We start from the raw sequence: 22,884 nt of genomic DNA on the forward strand, positions 1-22,884 counted from the left end.
ATTTTACTCCTTTCCATGTGACTTATGCAGGCAAATGACATGAGTTCTATGATGTCAGTGCATTCTGAGATACAGTCATGGGCAAGGCATTGTTTATAGTTATCTCTTGTCTCGTCTGACATCGCACCATTGCCAGGATTGCCCTCCGAAACCTGCAAAGGACAAGAAAGGGAAAGCAGAAAGATCACTAGCTGGAGACACAAATATAAAGAAGAACTGGGTAAGCTAGCCTCAAGTATTACAACAGTTTTCAATTTTAGTAAAACTTCCTTAATAACAACCAGTGTATTTGGAATTCAAAAAGGCCTGAGTCTTTTTCACTTCCATGTACAGGAATAACTGAGTTAAGTTCAATGTTTCTTTTGTAACAGGGGACACAGCAGATTTGCTTATCCCAGGACAGAGTATAGTCACAACAAAGATAAACTGACAGAATGGGGAAAAAATGAGATGGCTTTCCATTGACTCAAAGGGACCAGATAAGGTCACCTAGACTGAGATCACAGGCTCTACTTGTATGTTGGTAGTAGAGAAAGGAAGCATGCTCCTTTGCAAAACCCAGTTCCCAGTCAGAGGCACTGGCTTGGTTAGAACATTTGATATGCTTGCTCAAAACAGAAGAATGGACTTCACTTATTTAATGAAAAGTGTCAATCCATCCTAGTCAGTCAGAATATGACACATCTCAAATCAAGCAAGGAAATCCACAGAAGTTACATGTCACTAAGCCAACACACATTTTGGTCACAGTCATTAAAACTAGTCTACTGCTGATGCAACTCAAATTTCATAATGTGTCCCTCTAAGAAACCACAAAGGGACTTTCAAAACTGTCTTACAAAAGCTTCGTTAACATGTTCTCAAATATCTTTATCAATTCAGTATGTTCTGATGACGACCAAACCAATTTCTTTTACACTTTCCTGTGCAAAATGTCATCTCTGGTATATCAACAGTGGCTTACTTTTTGATCTCTTCACTAATCAGTTTGGCATATGCTACAGATGATCATTCTACAGTTACATGATATGCTAAAATAATGCAGTAGACTGATACTAAATTAGGAGCACTCACTTTTTGTTTGCAATTACATAAATGCAGGGATTATAGAATGTGGAAGATTTTGCAAATAGAGGAGCGATGATGGCCATTGCAGGAGAAATTTTCCTTGGGTCTCCAAAGGAAGACCATAAACACACAATAGAATATGGAGACCATGCCACCAAGAACATTACAATCATCACAACAGACATCTGTAAAACAAGAGGAACAGACACATAACCAGTACTACCTGAAGATGAAGAGCTCATAACTTAACGCAAGCTGTCCAGAACCAAATAACCACACGTAAACAAGCACATCTGACAAATTTTGACAGGTTATAATGAAATCTCACCTTCGGGATTTAATATCTCATCATGCTGCCATTTATTTTGGCGTGCTGTTATTTCATTATGTACAATTTGCCTTTACAGTCAGCACTACTGATCATGTTAAATCTATCCATCAAAAGTTTAAATGTCCAGAGAGGACTCCGCACATGAATTACGATCATCACGTCAGAGCTGGAAATGCACTGCAAGCTATCAGCAAAGCCCCTCCTTCAAACTGCAAGTTACCTTAGCTGTATTATTGGTTTTATTATATTTCTGAAGAGCTACACTCTGACATGCACCAGAGGATGGCTATCCATCCCTAAGAAAAGAAAAAGATACATTTAAAAATGATCAGGTAATCAACATCATCTGAGCCACAGAAGACACCAACTTTTACGTAAATCACCTTAGTTTAACCACTTCCTAGCCCCTCCCTCTGTTTTCTGTTCAGGTGCAAACAACCTGAAATCTATTTACTGACCTTGCTAGAGAAAGTATGACAAACTGCTTCCCAAAGATAAAATGCTCTATCAGAATGACAGATTTCCTTTCAAAACAGACTTGAAGCACACATCAAGAAAAAGAAGTTTCAAATGTAACCTTTTTTTGCCATTCTGGAGAGCCCAAGGAGAAGGAATCCAGGAAAACCACGTCACTCTCAGAAGCTATCACAAAAAATAAATACGAACTGAGAGAAAAATCTAAGCCAAACAACCAATCTAATAAAAACATTTCATAAGGCTTAACTATGGTACAGTTAAATAAAAGAAAGTGAGTGTTCCAGGACACAAAGGCTCAGTCCATACACTTAAGAAACCCAGAGGTGTCTGCTAGGTTTAATGAAGCATGGTAGCCGTGTTCAAGCAGCACACTGAGGAGAGATCTGAGCAGCCATCTGTCTTCTCTGCCTGCCTGTCAGAGGGAACAGTTGGCAAATGCTGGGACTCACACCCTGGCACACACCACACCACAGCTAGAACTGAACCGTGACAAACTGGGGTAGCGGGAAAGCAGGAGAGGAATCAACCAGGACAGAGTTCTCTGGCTTTTGTCAGGGACAGGAATCAGTAATGGAAACTGGGATGGAAACCTCAAATTAATCAAGAGGACAAACCAAACCAAACTGCAGGGCTCTTTGTATGTACAAGATTCCGTTGTATTAACTATACCCTCATTCGGTCTTTCAGTGATGAACAAAATGAGAAACAAGAAGTAAACGGCTGCTTCATATGAGCTGTTCTAGACCACACACGATAAACAAGCTGTGACTCTCTCCACAGAAGATTCCTACTTAAACACAAACGCAATACCTATTGATAATATTGTAAAGAAAGAACCCTTGTGTTTAGAAGTTTGGTGTGTAGAAAGCTTAGAAGATGCTAACTGGTGAAAAAGCAAGCTGTCCAGTTCTAAAGAAGGATACTGTTTTACGCCAAACCTTCCCTTTTTTTTAATATAACTCAGTGTCTTCAACTGCAAAACCAGAAAAAAAGCATTTTCTTCACAAATATAAGTCTAAATTTGTAATTCAATCCTCAGTTTCAAGAATTCTGAAAGTTCTTCAGAAGATAAAAATGCTCAAATTATTACTTCTAGGTAAAAATACAACTTTTCAAAATTTAGCAGTTAGAAAGCTTTCCAAGAAATGTTAGGTTTGCATTGATAAGTAATTCAAAAGCATAGGTACACACTCTTCTGTCCAATTCTCTCCCACTTTTTTTATCATGCCCAACCATAAATCATATCTTTACGGAAAATCAAAGGAGCTAGTGAATGTCAGGCTTCCTGAAGGACTTTTATGTCAGCCTTCCAGGGAGGATATACCATTTTACACCATCACTCATGTTTGCTATTGTTTATGTAAGAAAGAGAGAAGCTCAACAGACTGAAAAGAGCAAGGGATCAGAATCACACAGCTCGGGAGCTTGGAGACGCACGTTCATTTCTAGGCCATGAGTTCAGTAAGTAAAGAATCTAGTGTTATTAAGTCAAGCCAAGAGTTTTCACCAAGGCTAAATTTCAGTTACTATTTAGTGCAAAAGGAAAAGGGGAATGTAGGAAATGGAAACGCTTAGAAGGCTGCACTGTTTCTTTGCCCCCAAGACTTTAACACAAAAGAAGATGCTTAAAACAAAACATGCCTTCATTTACCGTACCTTTGTCACATCTACTTGGTCAGACCAATCTGCATTGATGCTCTCCAGGCAGTTACTGCTGGCATACTGTTTCATTGCCCGGGAAACATTGTAATAACAGTAAAACATGACTGTTAAGGGTACAACAAAATTAACAGCAATTACACTCATTGTGTAGGAAACAAAGGACCTGATAAGACAGAAAAACAAAACATAGTAACTTACAAATAGCCATCCAGGAAAAGTTACTAAAGAATTTGGTATTTTGATTTGACTACGAAATTTTAAAGCAAGCTTTTAAAGAATTGGGAAAATTTTATTTAGCCTTATGTTTTTTTATTAGCAACTAAAAGTCTTGCAGTTTTCAAGCATGGCTCAATTCCTATGGTATTTTCTAGACTTCCTCTATATTATTTCCTTTGCTTTAAAATTATTTTTATAAATTAGGCTTCATACTTGAGAAAGAAGTTATGCTCATATAGTGGTGAATTAAATAATCTTAGCCTTCAATGAGACAGCAAATTTAAAAGAACGGGTGAAGAGGAATCTTACGCATCATTTTTCCTCCAATTTACTGTGCACGTTGCTCCAGTCGGATCCGGAGCGTAGCTAGCCCAGCCTACAGCAGGCATGGAAGCCCAGAAGACTGCATTTATCCAAGCAGCAAGGATTAGAATGGCATAGCTATGGGCAGTCATTCTTCTTCCTGTGGCCAAGCACATACAATCACAAACCATTGCCATCGTTTGCTTGCTTTCAGTGTCAAACTTGAACTACAAGTGGCTTCCAGCAAGCACATACCAGGTTAATAATCATCCTTTTGAAAGCCTGCACTCCCAAACACCGTAGCGTATCTCTCTTGTGCTGCTGAACAGCAACTCAAGCTTTCCAGCCTTAAAACGCCACTTAAATATCGTCACCTATTCCAATTGCAGGCAATAGCTGATCCTAACCCCATGGCAAAAAGCTTATTATGCAACAGTACATTCAGGTGTATCTTTGCATGATTGCAGGGGGAGGAATTAACTGTTAGAATACAGCCATAACACAGAGGGGAGAAAAACATCCAGTACAAAGTTAACACAACACGAGAGGCACACACTAGCTTGACAGTGGTCAAAACCCCCCACAGCTAGAGGCTTTTCATGTGCTTCTGTTTATGGATGTGGCCCTCTAAAGACTGGGAACAGCCATGAAAATACAACTTATAAACAGAACAGCCGCCTAATTCTGAAATTTTCTTTTTCACAAGCAGTACGACCCATGCCAACCAGATAACTTACCTAACCAAGTACCGTGGGATCATGCCCTAAATTCAAATTATGCCCAGCACTGTAATTATGGAGTCATTCATGAGAAAACAATACAATTAGACTCTTATTTCATAGAAACCCAACAGTGAATGATTTTTTGACCACAAGTACAGTACCTATATCAGGCCTGCAGATTGTCAGGTAACGGTCAACTGCAACAACAGTGAGCAAACCAATACTTGCCATCCCAAAAAAGATATTTAAGGCAGCATAGATCTGAAATTAAAACAAACAAACAAAAAATCCTTTCTCAGAAATCTTTCAAAGGTACAAACACAAATTTGTGGACCGCATTGAAGGCACTAAGATACATTACATTCAGCCAGTGTTCTCTTCCATAAGCAAGGTACTGAAGGAACTAATTCAATGCAGGCAATTTGGAGCTGGCTTATTTAAAATTAAACATTTCAAAAGCAACCTGCGTGTCTGCACATCAGAAACCCTAAAGACAGTAGTCTAAAAAGCAATCAAACACCACACTTCAGTAAGTAAATTTTGAGATTCAGAGACAAAGAGTTTGGAGGTTGGGGAGGGTTCAGTTCATGTTTTCAGTATATGTTAAATAAACCTGAAGCACATCTGATTCACCAGAAGTAGTCATGGCTTTAGCAAATGTGAGGTCCTGAATTGTCACTCTTTCCTCTGTTGTATAACTGCACTTATTCCACAGATACAGCACACTGATTTTTCCCATCAGCCATGTGTCCCATCTACTCCACAGAGTGACACAGGTTGCAATTCCAACATACTGCAAATGCATCTGCCCAGTCATCCCACAGGTAGCCTGACCAGGAGGGATGACTGGGAGGGCTATGCTACCACTGGCACCCCCGAAATACAGAGTCCTGTGGCAGACCACATGCCACCAGCCACTATAATAGAACCACATGACATTCAGCCATCTCAGTTCACAGGGTTCATTTGGTTTAGGTTGACATGAGTTGTGCTTCAGGTGATCCTAACTCCCAAAGCACTGGTAGTGAGATTTCACATCAACCCACTACAAGTCAGTCTAGATCCAAAGATGTTAAAAGTGAGGCTTCCTGTAAACAGTCACTGAATTTTGAGCTTCAAATAACTGTGTACTCAGGCAAGTGATGTCGGACTGTTATAAACATCCATTATATAAAGGTCCAAAATGTACAGTGTTGCTAGTATTTTCTTTGAGTCACATTTTCAGCATATGCCTTCACACTACTACTCATTTCCTTGGGCATTTAAGACCAACAGTCTTTTTTAAAAAAGTAGATTTAAATCACAGTATATAGCAAGCAAAGGGCACCATCTCTCTGCTATGGAAGTATAATTTTTCAGTCAGTCTATCATTAAAACCAGATGGCTATTAAAACTAGGCTAAATCTTTAGTGGAGACCAATAGCCTTGCAGGCCTTCACTTTAGCTATCCTAATAATCCCATCCAAAAGAACATGTACTTGCCAAGCAGAACTCATTAAGATCTGTCAAGCTCATCGTAGCCACATCCAAAGTCTTTTAACTGTCAAATAAGTCGTCAAACATCCATATGCTACTATAACCTTTTTCATTTGGGGACTTCATTCCCTAAGCGTTCTTAAAGCTATTTTTAAATCTGTAGTTGATAAATATAAGATCACACTTTAATGTTTTCAGATTATATATTTAACTTTGTGCCCTGGTTTCGGCTGGGACAGAGTTAATTTTTTTCCCAGTAGCTGCAGTGTTTTGGATTTAGTACAAGAAGAACGTTGATAATACACCAATGTTTTCAGTTATTGCTATGAGATCAAGGACTTTTCCCAGTTTCCCATGTTCAGCTGATGAGCAGGTGCGCAGGAGCTGGGAGGGAGCACAGCCAGGCAGCCAGCCCTAGCTGGCCAAGGGAAATATTCCGTACCATAGACGTCATGCTCAGTTTATGAATGGGGGTTGGCCAGAGGGCAAGATGCTCTCTTCTCTTTTCCACTGTTTGGAATCTCTTCTTGTCCGGGAGTTCAAACTTTTCCAGGAGTTCAGGTTTTTTTGGGGGGAGTTTTGCGAAATTCACAAAACTCGCAATTTCCATGTTCTGTGATCACTGCTTGGGGACTGACTGCGAATCGGTCATCAGGTGGTGAGAAAACTGTATGTAGTTTGTTTTGCATATTTATTATTATCATTAGTAGTAGTAGTATTGTTGTTAGTAGTACTGTTTCCTTTGTGCTCTTATTAAACTGTCTTTATCTCAACCCACGAGTTTCCCCTTTTGTCCATTTCTCCCCCCCATCCCACTGGGTGGGGGAAAGGGAGAGGTGAGCAAGTGGCTGTCTAGTGCTTAGTTGCCAGACAGTTTGGAATTAAATTCACACAAAATCCTATATCCAGAAATTGTTGACATTACAGAACACCAACTTCAGGTCTAGAGTAAAATTTTGCATCGCCACTGCATCTCTTAAAAGAACTAACATCAGGTAGAGCTACTACTTCTTTCTCAGTTTGCTTTTACATGCTCAAAACTTTCTCTGACTGAATTGCAATACCTGGCATCCAGTAAATCCAAATTTCCAGCTTCCATGCAAGTCTGAGGCAGCAGACATGGGGTAACCAATGCCACTGACACCAATGTCAGTAAAAGCCAAGTTGATAATAATTGCGTTGGTCGCTGTCCGAAGCTCTTTGTACTTCACAAAGATGCCCAACACAACAATGTTACTGAAAATGCTTATCACTCCTGTAGGAAAAGAACGGAAACTTTACAAAGCAGTAACGTATGTGCAGAAGAAAATACAGCCTATTGCAATATCTAAGTCCTAAATAATTTCTATTTTCAGTCAAACGCAATTTTGCAAAGAGAGTAGACACTGAAAAGGAGAGAAAGGCTTTTCCGGTCGGATACCTTGCACTTCGAGGGCAAAAGCAGAGTGTTTTGCTGAACCTGGGACTTCCGATGCAATGACAACAAGCACAGCAGAAATTCAAAAGCATCTCGGATTAGAACTCAAACACTCTAGCCACCAACTACAGTGCTGCCTTCCATGCCAAAAAAGAATGCAGGTTGGTGACCAGCAAAACAAAGTGGGGTTTATGATTCAACTGATGTAGCAGAAGACCCCTGCCATCACCCGAGATCTTCCTTTCTCAGCAGAGAGTTTCCACTGTGCATTCAGACAATGCTCCTGGGCAAAAGGAATATAGAAACTTTGACTGTGCTACCACTATCCCAGCCCGACTAACTCGTCTCTCTGCTCACGAGTTCCCATTCTTTGCAATCATCCAAGCTGGCTCAGGTTGTCGCAAATGGCATTTTCTAAGCCTTGTCAAGCAGTCTGGATGAGCTGCACCGCCTGCCATGGGGTCATGGCTGGGCCTGCACCAGAGCTGTCTCCTCCACCTGACAAGCCCTAGGGCTGTGTCACAGCCATAGCACAAGTCCAGCTCTGCGCTAAGCTTGCTCCTGCCTCGCTAACCTGTGTATTTTTAAACCTCTTTGGTCTGGCTTGACTCAAACTGTGTCTGAAGTGTATTATTAGGCTACGCAAGAAATGGCTAGTCGATAGTTATAATAAAGAAATACAATACTAAGGCTAAAATGTATATTCTCCTCTCTCCATGTCCAATCCCTCCGAAATTTGCTTGAGACTTAAGGCTCTGTGAGGTGCCTAGACACCCTTCAGATCACGGTGACCTATATTAAAACCTCCAGATCCTCCTCTTCTGCTATTCCTCCTTCCTAGCCAAATGCATGGCTCTTGGAGTGAGTTTACATGGCACTCCCACAAAATGGAGCTTTCTTCTTGTGGTTTTATTCTCTTTGGGCTCTAGCCTGTTGCAGATATCCAGAGCAAGCTCCCATCCTCCAGATTTTACTAATCTGCTAATAAACGAGCTAATAAACAGCCAATAAGGTTAAAAACTCCCCCTTGCACCTCAGCAGAGAAAGACTCACTTACCAATACAATGGAGAAACCCAACATGTTCCCAACATGTTCAAACATAGCCATCAAAAAAATAACTTGTAAATAATAACGGGAATTTGTAAGTCGTTCATAGATTCCCTAGTCTGGCACATCTGTTACAGTATCACTGAACCAAATCCTAAACTTACAAACACTTTTATAGCCTGGGCACCTTAAGTTACACGTGCATAGCGGAACGTTATTCTGGTAAAAGTCTAACAACACATTATGCATGGAAATGTCCCCTGGAATTTTTCTTTTTTTTTTATTTAAAAAGTTTCATGTATGAATCAAAACGCTATAGGTTTTGTCATCACAGATCTGAGGCATAACTGTGTAAGGTGCTTGAGTGAACAGCGCCATACCGAATGGGGACTTCCAAAATCAGACCTGTCTTCTTTCACAGTCACTGCCCACCCTGCTCCAGTCCCCTGGCAATCCACCACCCTCACTGATGGGATTTCTGCTCCTCTGTTGACTCCATTAAAAAGCTGACACACACAGCTTAGCTTTTGCTGACATGTCTCTGTGGAAAGGGCAATAAAGTTTTTAAGTATTATGCAATGATCTTCCATTTCTGTCACTGTCAACGCTGCAGCACACAGTTAAAAAAATCTCTAACATCAGTTTATAGTCAGACTACAGACATGCTGCGGTTCAAGCAATAAACTCGTGTCAGCAGGGTTAGAAAACCTGAGGGCAAGAAGCAGTTTCAAGCACTTCAGCTCTACAGTTGAATTTCGAAGAGTTCAGCTGGTATCGATATGGAAATTCCTTAAAATCATACAAAGTCCTGTGGACTCCATCACTGGCAGTCCACAGGAACGCAATCCATAGATTTATAAATAGCAGCACACACCCCAGTGCATCAAACTGAGGCAGACATTTCTAGAGCCAAATACACATCAGAAATATCATCTGAACCACTGTGCTCAGCAAGAGCTATGTTAATACCATGACAGATATGAAAAAGGGCAGAAAGAAAGCCAGTGCAATTATAATAACATACATAATATTACAAAGATGATACTTTGGATAACAGACATGAGGGACAACACCAATTCTTCAGCTTTTAAATGGAGTTTCTCCATTTCAATTATGTAAATTGGTACCTTTTTTATTATATCTGAAACTCCCATAAGGAGCTTCACTGCAACATTTTATTAATCAGTACCAATCTCCTACATTACAGAAACTCTCTTAACAGAGTCAGTAATTTGAAAGTCAAATGAGGCAAAATTACAGTTAAGTGTTGGCTATCTCATTCCATTCTCTTTTAAAAATCACCGGAGCACATCTGTTCTCAGGTGTAAAAGTCTCTTGCTTACTCCATAAAAGTTACATTACAGATTATGTTGGAGGTGCACAGCCACATAGATGCCATCAGCTATCACGTTCATATATTCATACATTTCAGGAATGACACTGTGACGCCATGAGCCCCTGTAACAAACAAAAGCAGGGAGCTGGGGATCTGATCTGAAACCAACACCATAGTAAAAGCACTTGCAGAGCCAGTTCTGTCAGCTCTCCTATTGACAGGCAGTATGTCATCTCTTGGGAAAGAGGAAGCAAAACAGAATTACAAGTTTATGAAACAGTACAGGCTTCTTATAAGGCATGCTTTAACAGATATTACAGCTACGAAGAATGAAAGCAGAAATACAACAGGACTGTAAACTCATACCCTCAGGGTAAAGGAAGGATCCTGCTAGACACACTTAAATTTAGTGCTTCAGAGCTCAGTCTTAAAACAAAGGGAGGGAGTTGGGAAGAAACCAAACCAAACCAGGGAAGAGAAACTGGAAATTGCTAAGTGTATATTCATGAAAAATTTTAGTACCACTAAAAAAAATTAGTAATAGAGGCAAAAAAAAAAAAAAAAAAAAGTAAGCCAGAAGACAGACTCCATCCTAAACAAAGTGAGAAAAAGCATGTAGATTCAAGAAATGCTCTGTTCCCTGTTTCTGCAAATCAGGTTAAGTAGAAGAACCGAGTTTCTCCAGGCAGCAGTTAAGCAGTGCCCATTAGAAAAGCAATGAAGCTGGTGAAGGGTCTAGAGAGCAAGTCCTGTGAGAAGCAGCTGAGGCAGCTGGGCTTGTTTAGCCTGGAGAAGAGGAGGCTGAGGGGAGACCTTATCACTCTCTACAACTGAAAGGAGGTTGTAGTGAGGCAGGCATTGGTCTCTTCTCCCAAGTCACAAGTGATAGGACAAGAGGAAATGGCCTCCAGTTGCATCAGGGGAGGTTTAGATTGGATACCAGGAAAAACTTCTTCACCTAAAGGGTTTTCAAGCACTGGAACAGGGTGCCCAGGGAAGTGGTTGAGGCACCATTCCTAGAGGTATTTAAAAGACATGTAGATGTGGCACCTCGGGGCATGGTTTAGTGGTGGACTTGGCAGTGTGAGGTTAACAGTTGTACTCAATGATCTTAATGATCTTTCCCAACCTCAATAATTTTATGATTTCTTAAAGGACAGGGAGTGCAGACCAAGGCCAAGACATTCAGTAACCTGAAATCATCAGCTGGGATGAACTCATGTGACTCAGAAAAAGCACATGGATGCTACCACTTGACCTGTGAAACATCTTAGGCTTAGACAACTATTCCCATATTTCTTTAATTAAACCTTATAGTTATGTGAAAATTGTGACAAAAGCCTTATGACGTGATCAAGAGCAGAAGACTTTTCTTCTTCCCAGGGAAGCAATGAAAACTAGAGGCAGATCGAATGCAAATACAAGCCCTAACAGAGTTAAGCAAGACACGTGGGTAGTAGCATCACAACAGCAAAGGTTAGGTCTGTGTATAGCACAGAATTTACTTTTCCAGTTAGCATTTTAAAATGCTACCAGAGCATTTCACCATTATAAGCTCAAGGACATCGATGAGGCAGTATTGCTTCCTGCAGCCTGAGCATCCCTGTTGTCAACACTAAAATTCATACACTGACCCCTCTAGACTGCAATACTTCACAATTACCTCCTTCTCAGAAAACAAAGCAATTATTTGCAAGAGAGAGAATCATTCAAATCTTTAAAAAAGTAGAATAACGATGACCACTGTACCTGTTCTTCGTTCTTATTCTCAGACATCTGCTTATTAACACAGCTGAAATTTTCCAGATGTGAGATTTGCCATGTAAGCATTTGCAAAGCAATCAATCATACTTTCAAAGATGTTATGGACCTTACTGTCAAAAACATTCCTCATTAAGAAAGCAAAGTCCAAGCTACAGGTGAAAGATTTACTAGATTCCCTCAATTATAATAAGAAAAACAAAACAAAGAAATCCACAACGTAATCTAACGTCTTTCCTTTTTTTTTTCTTCTTCTTTTTTTTTTTTTTTTTTTTAAAGACATATAATTTCCATGCAGGATCAAGAAAGAAGAGCTGGGGGGATTCTGGCTAACCCCAATGATCATCAATGACCCCACTGATCATCAATGACGGCTTTGATCCCTAACACCAGGTGGTCAAACTATCTGAAAAGATCACCGTTTTACACACAATGTAATCAATTTTAATTAAAATATAACAAGTATCATATGTATTTGCAGCACCTAGAAGATCCAGTTACCTGCAAATAGTGTGGTAGTACTGCAGAGTGTATCTAGCCTTCTGACACTTGACCATCATCCATCTCTAAAGCTTCTTGAGTCTACTGATCTGTGTAGCTATTCTACAGATTTCTCTGAAAACCAGAAATTATTGCCTTTGCATTCAAAAATACCCACTATACCACAACAGCAATCTGATACTCACCACTTCAAACAGATATTGTAAATAAAATATGACCATTGGCTATACTATTTTATATAAACCTAAGGTACATTAATATTTTCAATTATTTTAAAAGCTAATTATAACATAGAAAATGTATGGTACAGTCTATGAATAAAGTATTTATAAACTGATCTAATTTTGTGTATTAAAGGTATAGAAGGTCTATTTTTAAACACAGGAGGTTTCAGGTTTTGGTTAGGTTGGTACTTCATTGCTATAGCACTCAGTGCTTCAGAAAAACATTACTGAAGCAGTTGTGCTTACAACAATGAGAAAATTTTCAAAGGAGAAAAAAAAAAAATTCTGTCATCGTTCAAGTTTAGCCAGAGGCCATTGCAGTCACAGGGAACGAACACGATGTCAAGCCTTCCAGCGTGCTTTTTCTAACATGTGTCATCGGTGAAAAATACAGCTGCAACCGGAGTCTGCTCTTCTCTGATTAACGACCAGCTCCCTCCCTCTAACTCACATTCCAACCCTTCCCCTTACATCCCCCTAACAGACACCCGCTCGCATGCTCAGACTACACATCTATTACTACAAACATGTGGCCCAGGAGAAATCTCAAGATAGCTTCGAGTACATCACAGAAAAATGCAAGACGTGACATCTATGCCCTATTTTTATCTCTTTTGCAAGCTGGCAGAAATTAATTCTAACTCTCTTCTATAATTACGTATCAACAAAAAAATACTTTTCAACTCTGCCTTCAAATATAGAGCAGAAAACTTAGATATTTCTGCACACTTCAGTCAGCCTGCTGATTGTTAACTCGTCAGTAAACTACAGAGAAAAGCCATCAGACATTTGTGTAATACAAAATGAAGTGCCATTGCTGTTACTATACAAACTGAGCATTCAGATATACAGTTCTATTTGGAAAAGTTACGCAACAATTTACCAATGCCCATACCTGCTGTTATTAAATAAGCTGCAACTACGTTGTGCTCAGTCTGTGTAAAGGCTGAATGAGCTTCATAGCCAGTTTCTGAGGAACGGGACGAATCATTCCAATGCATTTTGGACAAAAGAGACGGTTGCCTACTCTCTGCGATAATTCATCGAGACGACGAAACACTACAAAACTCCGTCAGGCAAATTCTTTCATTATTCAACAGACTCACAGAACAACTGAAAAAAAAAAAAAGGGAAGTAGGGGGGAGTTCCCCCCCCCCCATTGACAGCCTCCAAGCATGATTTAATTGGACTAAAGTGCAAAGAAGTTTACATTCCCAATCTATGCAGGAGATTGTTAATTGAAACAAAGAGCAGCACAGAACTGAGTACGTTTGCAACAGTATGCTTAAACTTAATTCTTACTGCTAAAGAGATTAACTGTCACATGTCCCCAAACATTTTCCTTCAAACCTCTTGTGCAATGCTTTGGAAACCTCAACAAAAGTTGGCTCAGGTCACTTGGTCATCAGCCTGGCTTGGAATTAATTCCCACCATCACAGTGAACACACAAAACTGCAGCACAACGTAAAGGCACCAACATCAATTTCTTTAAAAAGCAGGATACGCTTACTCTGAAGCCCATCCCTTCAAATCCTTAAAGATCTACTTCTTCAAGATTCTTCGTTTGATTTAAACTCTCAAGCTGCCACAGACACAAGAACACAGTCCGGTATCTTCTAAAGTGAAGCATGACTTCCAGAAAACTCACCTGCTACATTTCTAAAACAGCCTGGTCTGCAGAAAATAGCTGAATATGCCTTACAAGCCTAAACACACTCGCTCTCCCAAACACACGCAAGCTTACTTTGGGCAAATTTTCCTGAGCATGTTACTGGGCAGAAAATTATTAGGCATTTTCCAAAGCCTTGAGCAGCAGAAGCTTGTGTTTTCTTCTCTTCAATGATGAGGTAGTAGCACACCAAAGACCTTTTACAAACACCTCCATAAATATCAGCTGCAGTAGCCCCTTGCCCAAAGAGCTTATACACAGTATCAGTACAGGCACTCAAAGCAGGTATTTCCTACCAGTTTCCCCTTATAGTTTTTGCCTCCAGTCTTGTACTCATACTGGGTATAAAAGCAGCAAGGATGAGCAACCAGTGGTTCTCCAGTTGCATGTGGTTCACAGGCAGCTTGAGCAGGACGCAGGCTAGGGCCGGGCCTTCCAAGCAGCTGGAAGGGCGCGGTGACCCAGGCAGTACTGAGGAACGCAGCTATCCTGCAGACAGGAGGTATACCCGAAGAGCTCTCGCTTCTCTAAGTCATTAAGTCACTCACAGAGCATCCCCTCCCACTCCTCGGCTTTCCACAACAGACACCCTGCATCTTTCACCCATTTGAATCTAAAGGTAAGAAAATTTTGATATAAAGCTTGTACAGTCATCACAGTTACATATCATTACTACAGATGGTCATGTGTCACAGTTCTATGAGCAAACATTTTCTTTACTGCCACAGATCTACAGTCACTCTTCCAGTTCTCAGGGTACTTGTATTGTTACGGTATTTTTCCTGTCAGAAGAGGATTAGGCAGGAGCGGGGTGGGAGGGCTCCGAAAGGAAAGACGATCTGTTTGGCAATGAAGCCCCTTCCCTAGTGCCCCACAGTCCTGCCTCAAAAGATAAAAGCATCGTGGTAATTCGGTATCTTTGCTTTCCTCCCCTGAAACTCTTTCCAGATTTTCAAAAGCATCTCAGATCCTGCAGCTTCCACAGAAGTCAGAGCTTGCAATGCTGAATGTCTCAGAAAATCCAAGCATTACTATTTTTATTCAGATAGGACTCCAGACTTCGAGTAGCAGTTAATGAGCTCATACAGATTCTGTATGCAATTCTTAGTTAAAATGCAAGTTTCCAAAGTGTGCAGTACATCCTATGTACCATCACATCCTCTGTCACCTCTTCTCTTAAATTTGGCTAATTTTACAGCAACAGGAATTGAGAGAGAAAAAAAAAAAAATGTATTTTTTTCTAGAACATTGAAGTTCATAAAACACAGCCAAAAAGATAAAGCAAGGAATTAAAGTATATAAAGATCCAGAAAGCTGTAACTGCAGTGCCTATGCCAGATGAAACACAGCTTACCACATTGCTTTATAATACTGCCATAAGAAAAAAAAAAAAAGCCAAACCCCCTGTTTTGGCTGGTTTTATCCTCCAATAACAGATAGTATTACCAGAATCAGGGGGGCACTTGATAACCTCAAGTGATGCTTTTCCTCCCCACTTGTCCCAGATCAGTAGCAACAAAATGCAATGTCTATTTAAGTCCATTCTTCAATTTGTAGGTATCTGTATAGATACGGGGCAATGTAAATCTCATTGCAGGGTTTAGCAAGTTGCTTTCAGCTACATGCAAAGTGTATTTCAATCCACAAGTGACAAGAGTAGAGAAACTTACCGTTTGCATTAAACAAATTAAAAACCAAAACAAAGCGTCTTTCCCATTTTCAGCAGTAACCACACTAGAAAAGCAAACCAAACCTCCCCACGTCTATTAAGCACATCACCGCTGGAGGGCTCCCTAAGGCAGAACGTCCCTTCAATCTTACGGTCACAGACGTAAATAGGTCAAACCCAATAAAAAACAATTACTTTTTTTCTTCCCTCACAGAGACGTTTACTGGATTTAAACTGTTAATTAGAAAAGTCTGACTCCACTGATTTTCAGCTGACTGAAGAAAACGCCCTGAAAAATATGTGACTCCACAAAGCTTTTTACTTGCCATACTTCAGTAGCTTTGCTTTTTCTGAAAGAAAACTCTGTTTCTTGCCAAGACAATGCTTTGCACAACTGCAGGTAACTTTGCACCAGTATGTATGTGGCCATCCAGTGTTGCTTCAGGCAAGCGTCCATAACTTTGCGTCAGTGCTAGAGAGAACCCTTTCTGTTCCACACAGCCAGTGCTGCAGACACCTTTAAGCAATCTGATCCTAGTGATTTACCAGCTGTCATTCTCAAAAACAGCTGAAAGCCAGACCCTACATCTGGGTCAAATATTGCAGTGGCTAACAGGCTCACTTGCAACTGCATTTTGAAAATGGGACTTGGTCCTTGAATGCTCTGCCTCTGCAAACAGCGAGCACATGCAGACACCAACAAGTGGAGAAGACATGCAGGTGACACCACTACTGCTGTGTCCTGGGTGTGAAGCCCAGCCATTCTCCGCAATGGCTGCCAGCAAGGGAAATCCAGGGAAAAGCAAACTGTCACCGAGAGCCTACACTGCCACTAACGCCTTCCCCCCATGGCCCCTGCCTCACTTCAGACAGCACTATCACTTTTTTCCCCAGACACTACAGCTACTTGTAACTTTCCATTTCTGTCAGGATGCTGGTGAGCCCACCTTTCCTATAGTCTGTGGAAAAAGCCTAGGGTATCTGTAAGCACATACATAAAACTTAAACACTTCACTCACTAGGATCAGGAGCACAGTGACAGAACCACAGGTAGGATTTGACTAAAAAATCCAAGACAGAGAGGAAGGTGTCATATAAAATTAGGGAACCTGTGTTTTAGTTCACTGCAGCATTACACTGCAGACAAGACACGAGGTCTTAATTTTTTTAAGACACTGAATTTTCATCTATTAATTAGCCACTGCTTGCACTAGGTGGGCAGGGTAATGCCATGGCACAGAGAAAACCAGGCAGAACAGGGAGTGGATGGGCCCTGCCTCAGGAAAGCGCTGTGTGCAGAGGAGCCCTGTGATGGGCTGTCTAACCTCAGCCCTGCGCAAGCTCAGAGCACCACAGGGGTGCGGTGCCAAGGCATCGAAACCTCAAGAGAAACAGGATAAGGGGGAGGTGGGGGCAGTTAAAAACCCTTAGCAATTTTGGTATCAGTGTAATTAGATACAATTAGGTGACCTGAGAATAGTATTAACCTTAGCTTATTCATCAGACAGCAGCTTCTAAGAAGAACATGTCTTAATGCCTTTCGCTTTCAATGAGATTTATACAAAAAAATCCACAAAATATCCTTTGTTACCTTTCTTTCCTTTTATACATTACTATGTATAAAAAAATTCTATCAACACAAAATTTTGAAGTTTAGTTTGTAAAAAAAGGGTCACAAAGGTTGTTTAAACAACAGGTCCACTTTAGAGCAACCCCGCAGATTCAATATAAAACAAGCATGAGAACTAGGGATCAGTCACAAGTAGGTAACAGCTTCATACCGATGAATGTGCATGTAGTGAACCTGTAGGGTTTTTTTAAAAAGACATTTCCATTGATTGTTTACTCCAAACTTCCACATGAAGTCAGGCATTGACTACGTCACTCATCAGAGGCAAACAGTTTAAGCATAACATTGAATCCTGGCTTAATTAAAAAAAGTTCAAGTATATTCTGAGCAGTCTTCAGTTCTTTGCCTGGGGCTATGCTCTCCTCATGTGTTGATCAACAGTCATTTAGCGTAACAATAATTGTCATTTTACAGCTTCAAGTTCTTTATAAAAAGAACTTCTTCAGGATCCTTTACAAAAATTTTTCCTTGTTCTTCGCTTTGGCAGGTGATATGGTAAGACAGCAGGGAGACTCATGGCTCCGTTTTTAATATCCTCTTCCTATTTTAAGAGGGAAGAAAAATACACTGAAAAATTCACATCTTAAATGCATTTAAAGCAAATAAATTACATACATAATACTAAATGAGTTCATAAAACAAAAATAATTTATCATCTTTATCTGTTCTCAAGAGTCCTTTCTGAATGCAAAAAACCATCATGGTCTTACACAAACATCAAAAAACACAGAATACTGTGCTTCGCTTTAAGCTAGCTACTGTGATGCACAGCAACTTTTTGCACAAAACTACAAACATCTGTAACTGATCAAAAAATACAACATTCTGTTTAATATTTAAAAGCTTTGGAAATCAGGAGCCATTCTCATTATCGAAATGTAAAAACCACACACTCACCCCGAAAGCTTCCTCCACCACCTCTTCCTCCTCTGAATCCTCCTCCTCCTCCACCTCTTCCTCCTCTGAATCCTCCTCCTCTTCCTCCACCTCTTCCTCCTCCGAATCCTCCTGAACATAGGAAAGAAATTACACTTTGAGGAGCATATAAATTCTTTGTTTGCATAACAACTTATTTCACTGACAGCTTCGGAAAAGAACAAAAAACCAAAAAACTGTAAATTGCTGAACAGTTGCTAGGTTAATTACTAGTGTCTTCCCTCTTCTAGAGACCATTTGCAGTATTTTAGCATTGTTTGATATCTGATATGCAACATCCAAAATACTAAAGACACTAACAAAACTCCACCATAATTTTCTTTTGTGAGCGCAGAAAATTAATTACAACTATTCATTAATAATTACAACTCAACAGAACATTGAAACAAACAAACCAAAAAACTGAAACACTTGTGTCTTGCTGCACACAAAGGGGCAGGGTAGGGAGAAGAGGGAAAAAAACTGTGATGTGAGAAAAAATTAACCTCAGCTTTAACTGAGGAGTACATCACAGATGATGTTCAAAAAGCAAAGAAGGATGAGATCTACCAGGTCATTCACCCCTCTCTCAAACACTGCACTTCACGTATTTTGTCCAAACTAGATTTTTAGAACATAGCAAAGATAAAGCTTTCACTAACAGTTTTGAGTGTGTATTATCTACAACCTTTTACCCTAAGTTTGCTTAGTAGTCACCCTTTCTGTCTATTACTACAAATCGGCATACTCTCCTCCCTGTGCTTTGGTGCTATTATTTAGCTAGCAACAGAAGCCTGGGTCTTGCCACTGGAATTATATAATTGTCTCTTCCATTGAGTCAAACAGAAATATGCATAACATTTTTCTGTGCAATAGGACTGTTGATATTGAAGTATTCAACTGTAGCTTTACCGCAAAACATAAAACCCCACCACCCAAAAAACCCAAACAACCTACCCCACACCAAAAAACCCACAACATTTTGTATCTTTAACTCTTGGGATCCTACCTCTACCACCACCTCTTCCTCCTCCACGTCCACCACCACGTCCTCCTCTACCACCTCCTCTGGGAGGACCTTTTTCTCCAGGAGGCCTTGGCAAAAATCTCTGGAGGGGGAGCAGCTTTGCTGGATCAATGTAAAACTGTAGGAAGAGAGTTCCATTAGGCTTTGAAAATACCAAGGCTAAAGAGCACATTAATATCTCCCTTTACAAATATCCACAATTTGGTCTTAATCCTTCACATCAAACTGTCCTCTGTAAATAGCCAAATAAAGCACACAAAAAATAAATCGCAGTGTTATAAAGTTATTAAAATATACATGATATTTGCATGAGTTTCATTTGTCACATCTTTTTTTTGTGGGGCAAGAAGGAAGAATGTGGCAAACACAAAAGTGAAGAGGAAATGAATACTTATGTTTACAAAGAACAACTAGCTTTTACAGTTAATAAAATTTTAATAAAGCGTTTAGTATCTGATAACACAGAGCAGATTTATCTAACTGATGACATCCAGTATAATTCTGTTGTTGAGATTGGCTAACCTTTTGCATTTTTTTAAATGAAGAGGCTCTCATGTTCTCGGATAGTTTCACTGAAAAATACTGTTCGTTTCTTTAAGGAACACAGCAGGAATAAAACATTAGAAATAGTGGTTTTGGTTATTACATGAAAGGCACACTCAAATATTTTCTAAACTAGTATTTTATAAATGAAGCTAAACATCATCACTGCAAATGAAAAATTACAATTACAAAATCAAGAGCAACTATTTTCAATTTTTATTTTCCCAGTTACAAATACGGCATTTTGTGGTAAAATTATTTTTTCCCTCCACATATTAAGGCACAAGGAAGAACACACCAGTGGAAAGAGTACATAAAAACATGACTGTAAAGAAACAGATCTGTGCAGCAAGTGACTATCCCTTTCACGCCAGGGTGACATCAAGGCGCATCTGGAATAATTCAGATGCTGCAGGGGCTCTGCTAGTGCTGCTGCTGCTGGGTGGTACAACAGCCTGGTTATGGAGAGAGGAGCGCCAGCAGGGACTGCTGGACCAGCCACATGCCCAGCCTCATCCTACAGCGAAGCGGCAGACACTCCCTGTAATCCCACCTACAGTCTTGCATGAATCCTTTGGCTCTGCAGTATGCAAAGACTTTGGTACGCAGTTCCTCAGATCCCAAAGAGCTGCTGGCCAACTTGGCTTAATTAAAACTCAAGGTTAAATGGGAAGCAAGGAGGTGCAAAATCCAATAACATATTTTCTGAATATGTTATTGTAGGAAGAAAACAAGTTTCTGAAATTCAAGTAATTCTGATACAAAAAATAAATCTGCAAGTTAATACATTCAGAGTGTGAGAATGATTTAAACCTGCACATTTCACTTCACATTTAATGTGGGAGAAGAAAATGCATGCAGCTGGTTACCGATGCTCAGCCAGCCAACACAGGCGAAGTCCTACTGCCATGTTACAGGGTCACTCACCCAGTTCCGCTTTTGTCAAGGATTCTGTCAATCTGGCAGTGACAACAGAACAAACGCAGTGCCTCTGTCTCACCAAGCTTGCTTTGCAAGAGGACATCCTAGCACACATCCACTTTTATTGACACTTTAAGTAATAAACTGGCAATGAGCACAGGACATCTTAGCAGAAACTCACTTTTATAATTAAATAATGAGCTGGAGCATGAGCAAGGTCCCCTAATGCACAAAAAAAACCCACTCCCTTGATACAACTCTGTTATAGGTGGGTAACATAGCAGAAAATTTGGTCAGGTAGCTAGAAAAAGTAATATCCCGAACAACCATGAATCCAAAAGACATCTGCCAGTACTGTACCAGAACCTCTGCCTGACATAAGGTACTCTGTCCTATTGAAACAGCTTTAAGATAGACATTTAATGTGAATGAGGCACCTACTGACATCAACACTTGCAGCTAGACTTGGGACTGTCCACATCTAACTGGCAGCCAAGCCCTGAAATATTTTAAAATCCTAAAGAAATTCCATTCAATAATCAACCAGCCTTTAAAAAACAAATATTGTACATCACACGTTTTTTGAAGGATACAAAATCTCTCAGCTGTCCAAAGATTTCATCCACTTTACCAATCTGCTCCTTGTTATCCAAGTACACTGGGGCATTAAAATAAGGCACCTTGTTTTCCTCCGTTTTACATTTACAAACAATGTCATCTTCACAGGGATGCATGAACTCTCCCAATACTGAAATAAAAAACAAACAAGCTAAAGATCTGGAGCAGTCACTCGAAATTAAACAAATATAACCTCTTCATGCAACTTACAAACTACCCTTTCTGGAGGTCCCTGGTCATAGCCGCCTCTGTTGAAGCCTCCTCGTCCACCTCCCCGTCCGAAGCCACCTCGTCCACCGCGATTAAAGCCACCTCTGTCACCGCCGCCACCTCCACCTCCGCGATTGAAGCCACCTCCTCTTCCTCCTCGTCCGCGAAAAGACATTCTCTACTCCCTCCTGAACTGCGGACAAAGATCAGCTGTTTGGGAAATAAAAGATATCTCATTCGGCGTACGAACTGAGGTCTCCTGACGGCCTGTTTGTGAATTTAATGCTCAACCGTTCCAGCCCTAACAACACGCGGGCAGCTGAAAAATGGAGCGTAGGCCTCAACGCCACCCACCGCGCGGCCCACCCGTGACAAGCGCCGCGCAGGGACGGCGCGCTCTGCGCTCGCAGCCGGCGCTCCCCCGCCCCGCCACAACGCCATCCCGCGGCCCGGCCCCCGCGCCGCCCCTCACATGGCCCCGGCATCCCCGCGGCGGCCGCCCCGCACCCGGGCGCCGAGCAACGACCAACGGCCGCTGTCTAACGGCTCCGTCCCCCTTCCCGCGTGCCCCCCGCGCGCGTCTCGAGCCCGACCTACCCGCACGTGGCAGACCTCCACGCGCCCGCCGCCGCCACCGGCCTCTTGCGTCCGCCGGGGAACCGCCCCCGCCGCCGCAAACGAGGCTGCCTGCCGTAAATGAAACGGCACCTCCGCCCGACACCATCGCAAAACGAGCCCAAACCGAGCCATGCTCCAAGTGGCGGTCACCGGGCAGGCGGCTGGTGCGGGCGGCCGCCCGGCGGTGCGCGACCCGCCCCGCTCGCAAGCACGGGTGCCCCGCGTGAAACAGAGGGCTGCTGGGGGGGCAGTGGCGCTCGTCGCCGCCGCTGCAACCGGTAGCGTGTGCCCGAGGGCGCGCGGCGCGCAGCGGGCGCCGGGGAGGGCGTGGCTCCGCCTCCGGCCGGTCTCTTCTCGCGCTCCGGCCCCCTCCTGAGGGAGCCGCGGCCGTGGCTCGCGGGGCCGAGGCTCTGAGCGCCGAGAGCCCGCGCGGGTGCGCGCGCGCTGACCAGCTCCCCTCCCGCGCGGGCGAACTGCGCGAGGCGGCGGGCGCGCGCCCCGGTTCTCCCGGAAGCGCCCGC

At 41.7% G+C, this 22,884-nt stretch overlaps 2 protein-coding genes across 2 annotated transcripts; both read right to left on the reverse strand.

Moving 5' to 3' along the window:
• Positions 1 to 2: 2 nt before the first annotated feature.
• RRH (retinal pigment epithelium-derived rhodopsin homolog) lies at positions 3 to 13,616 on the reverse strand. Its single transcript, XM_009932130.2, has 7 exons — positions 13,438 to 13,616; positions 7,320 to 7,510; positions 4,941 to 5,040; positions 4,064 to 4,217; positions 3,533 to 3,701; positions 1,075 to 1,253; positions 3 to 152 (listed from the first exon to the last, which is right to left on the reverse strand). Exons 1-7 carry the CDS (start codon positions 13,541 to 13,543, stop codon positions 47 to 49), a joined length of 1,005 nt encoding a protein of 334 aa, XP_009930432.1. The 5' UTR covers positions 13,544 to 13,616; the 3' UTR covers positions 3 to 46.
• A 3,642-nt stretch (positions 13,617 to 17,258) lies between these two features.
• Positions 17,259 to 22,630, reverse strand: GAR1 (GAR1 ribonucleoprotein). The gene is made up of 7 exons (XM_075421342.1): positions 22,343 to 22,630; positions 21,746 to 21,955; positions 21,511 to 21,665; positions 19,976 to 20,035; positions 19,436 to 19,571; positions 18,409 to 18,519; positions 17,259 to 18,052 (listed from the first exon to the last, which is right to left on the reverse strand). Exons 2-7 carry the CDS (start codon positions 21,918 to 21,920, stop codon positions 18,039 to 18,041), a joined length of 651 nt encoding a protein of 216 aa, XP_075277457.1. The 5' UTR covers positions 21,921 to 21,955; positions 22,343 to 22,630; the 3' UTR covers positions 17,259 to 18,038.
• Between the last annotated feature and the right edge of the window lie 254 nt (positions 22,631 to 22,884).

The sequence above is a fragment of the Opisthocomus hoazin genome, chromosome 5 (genome assembly GCF_030867145.1).
Source record: "Opisthocomus hoazin isolate bOpiHoa1 chromosome 5, bOpiHoa1.hap1, whole genome shotgun sequence".
Lineage (NCBI taxonomy): Eukaryota > Metazoa > Chordata > Aves > Opisthocomiformes > Opisthocomidae > Opisthocomus > Opisthocomus hoazin.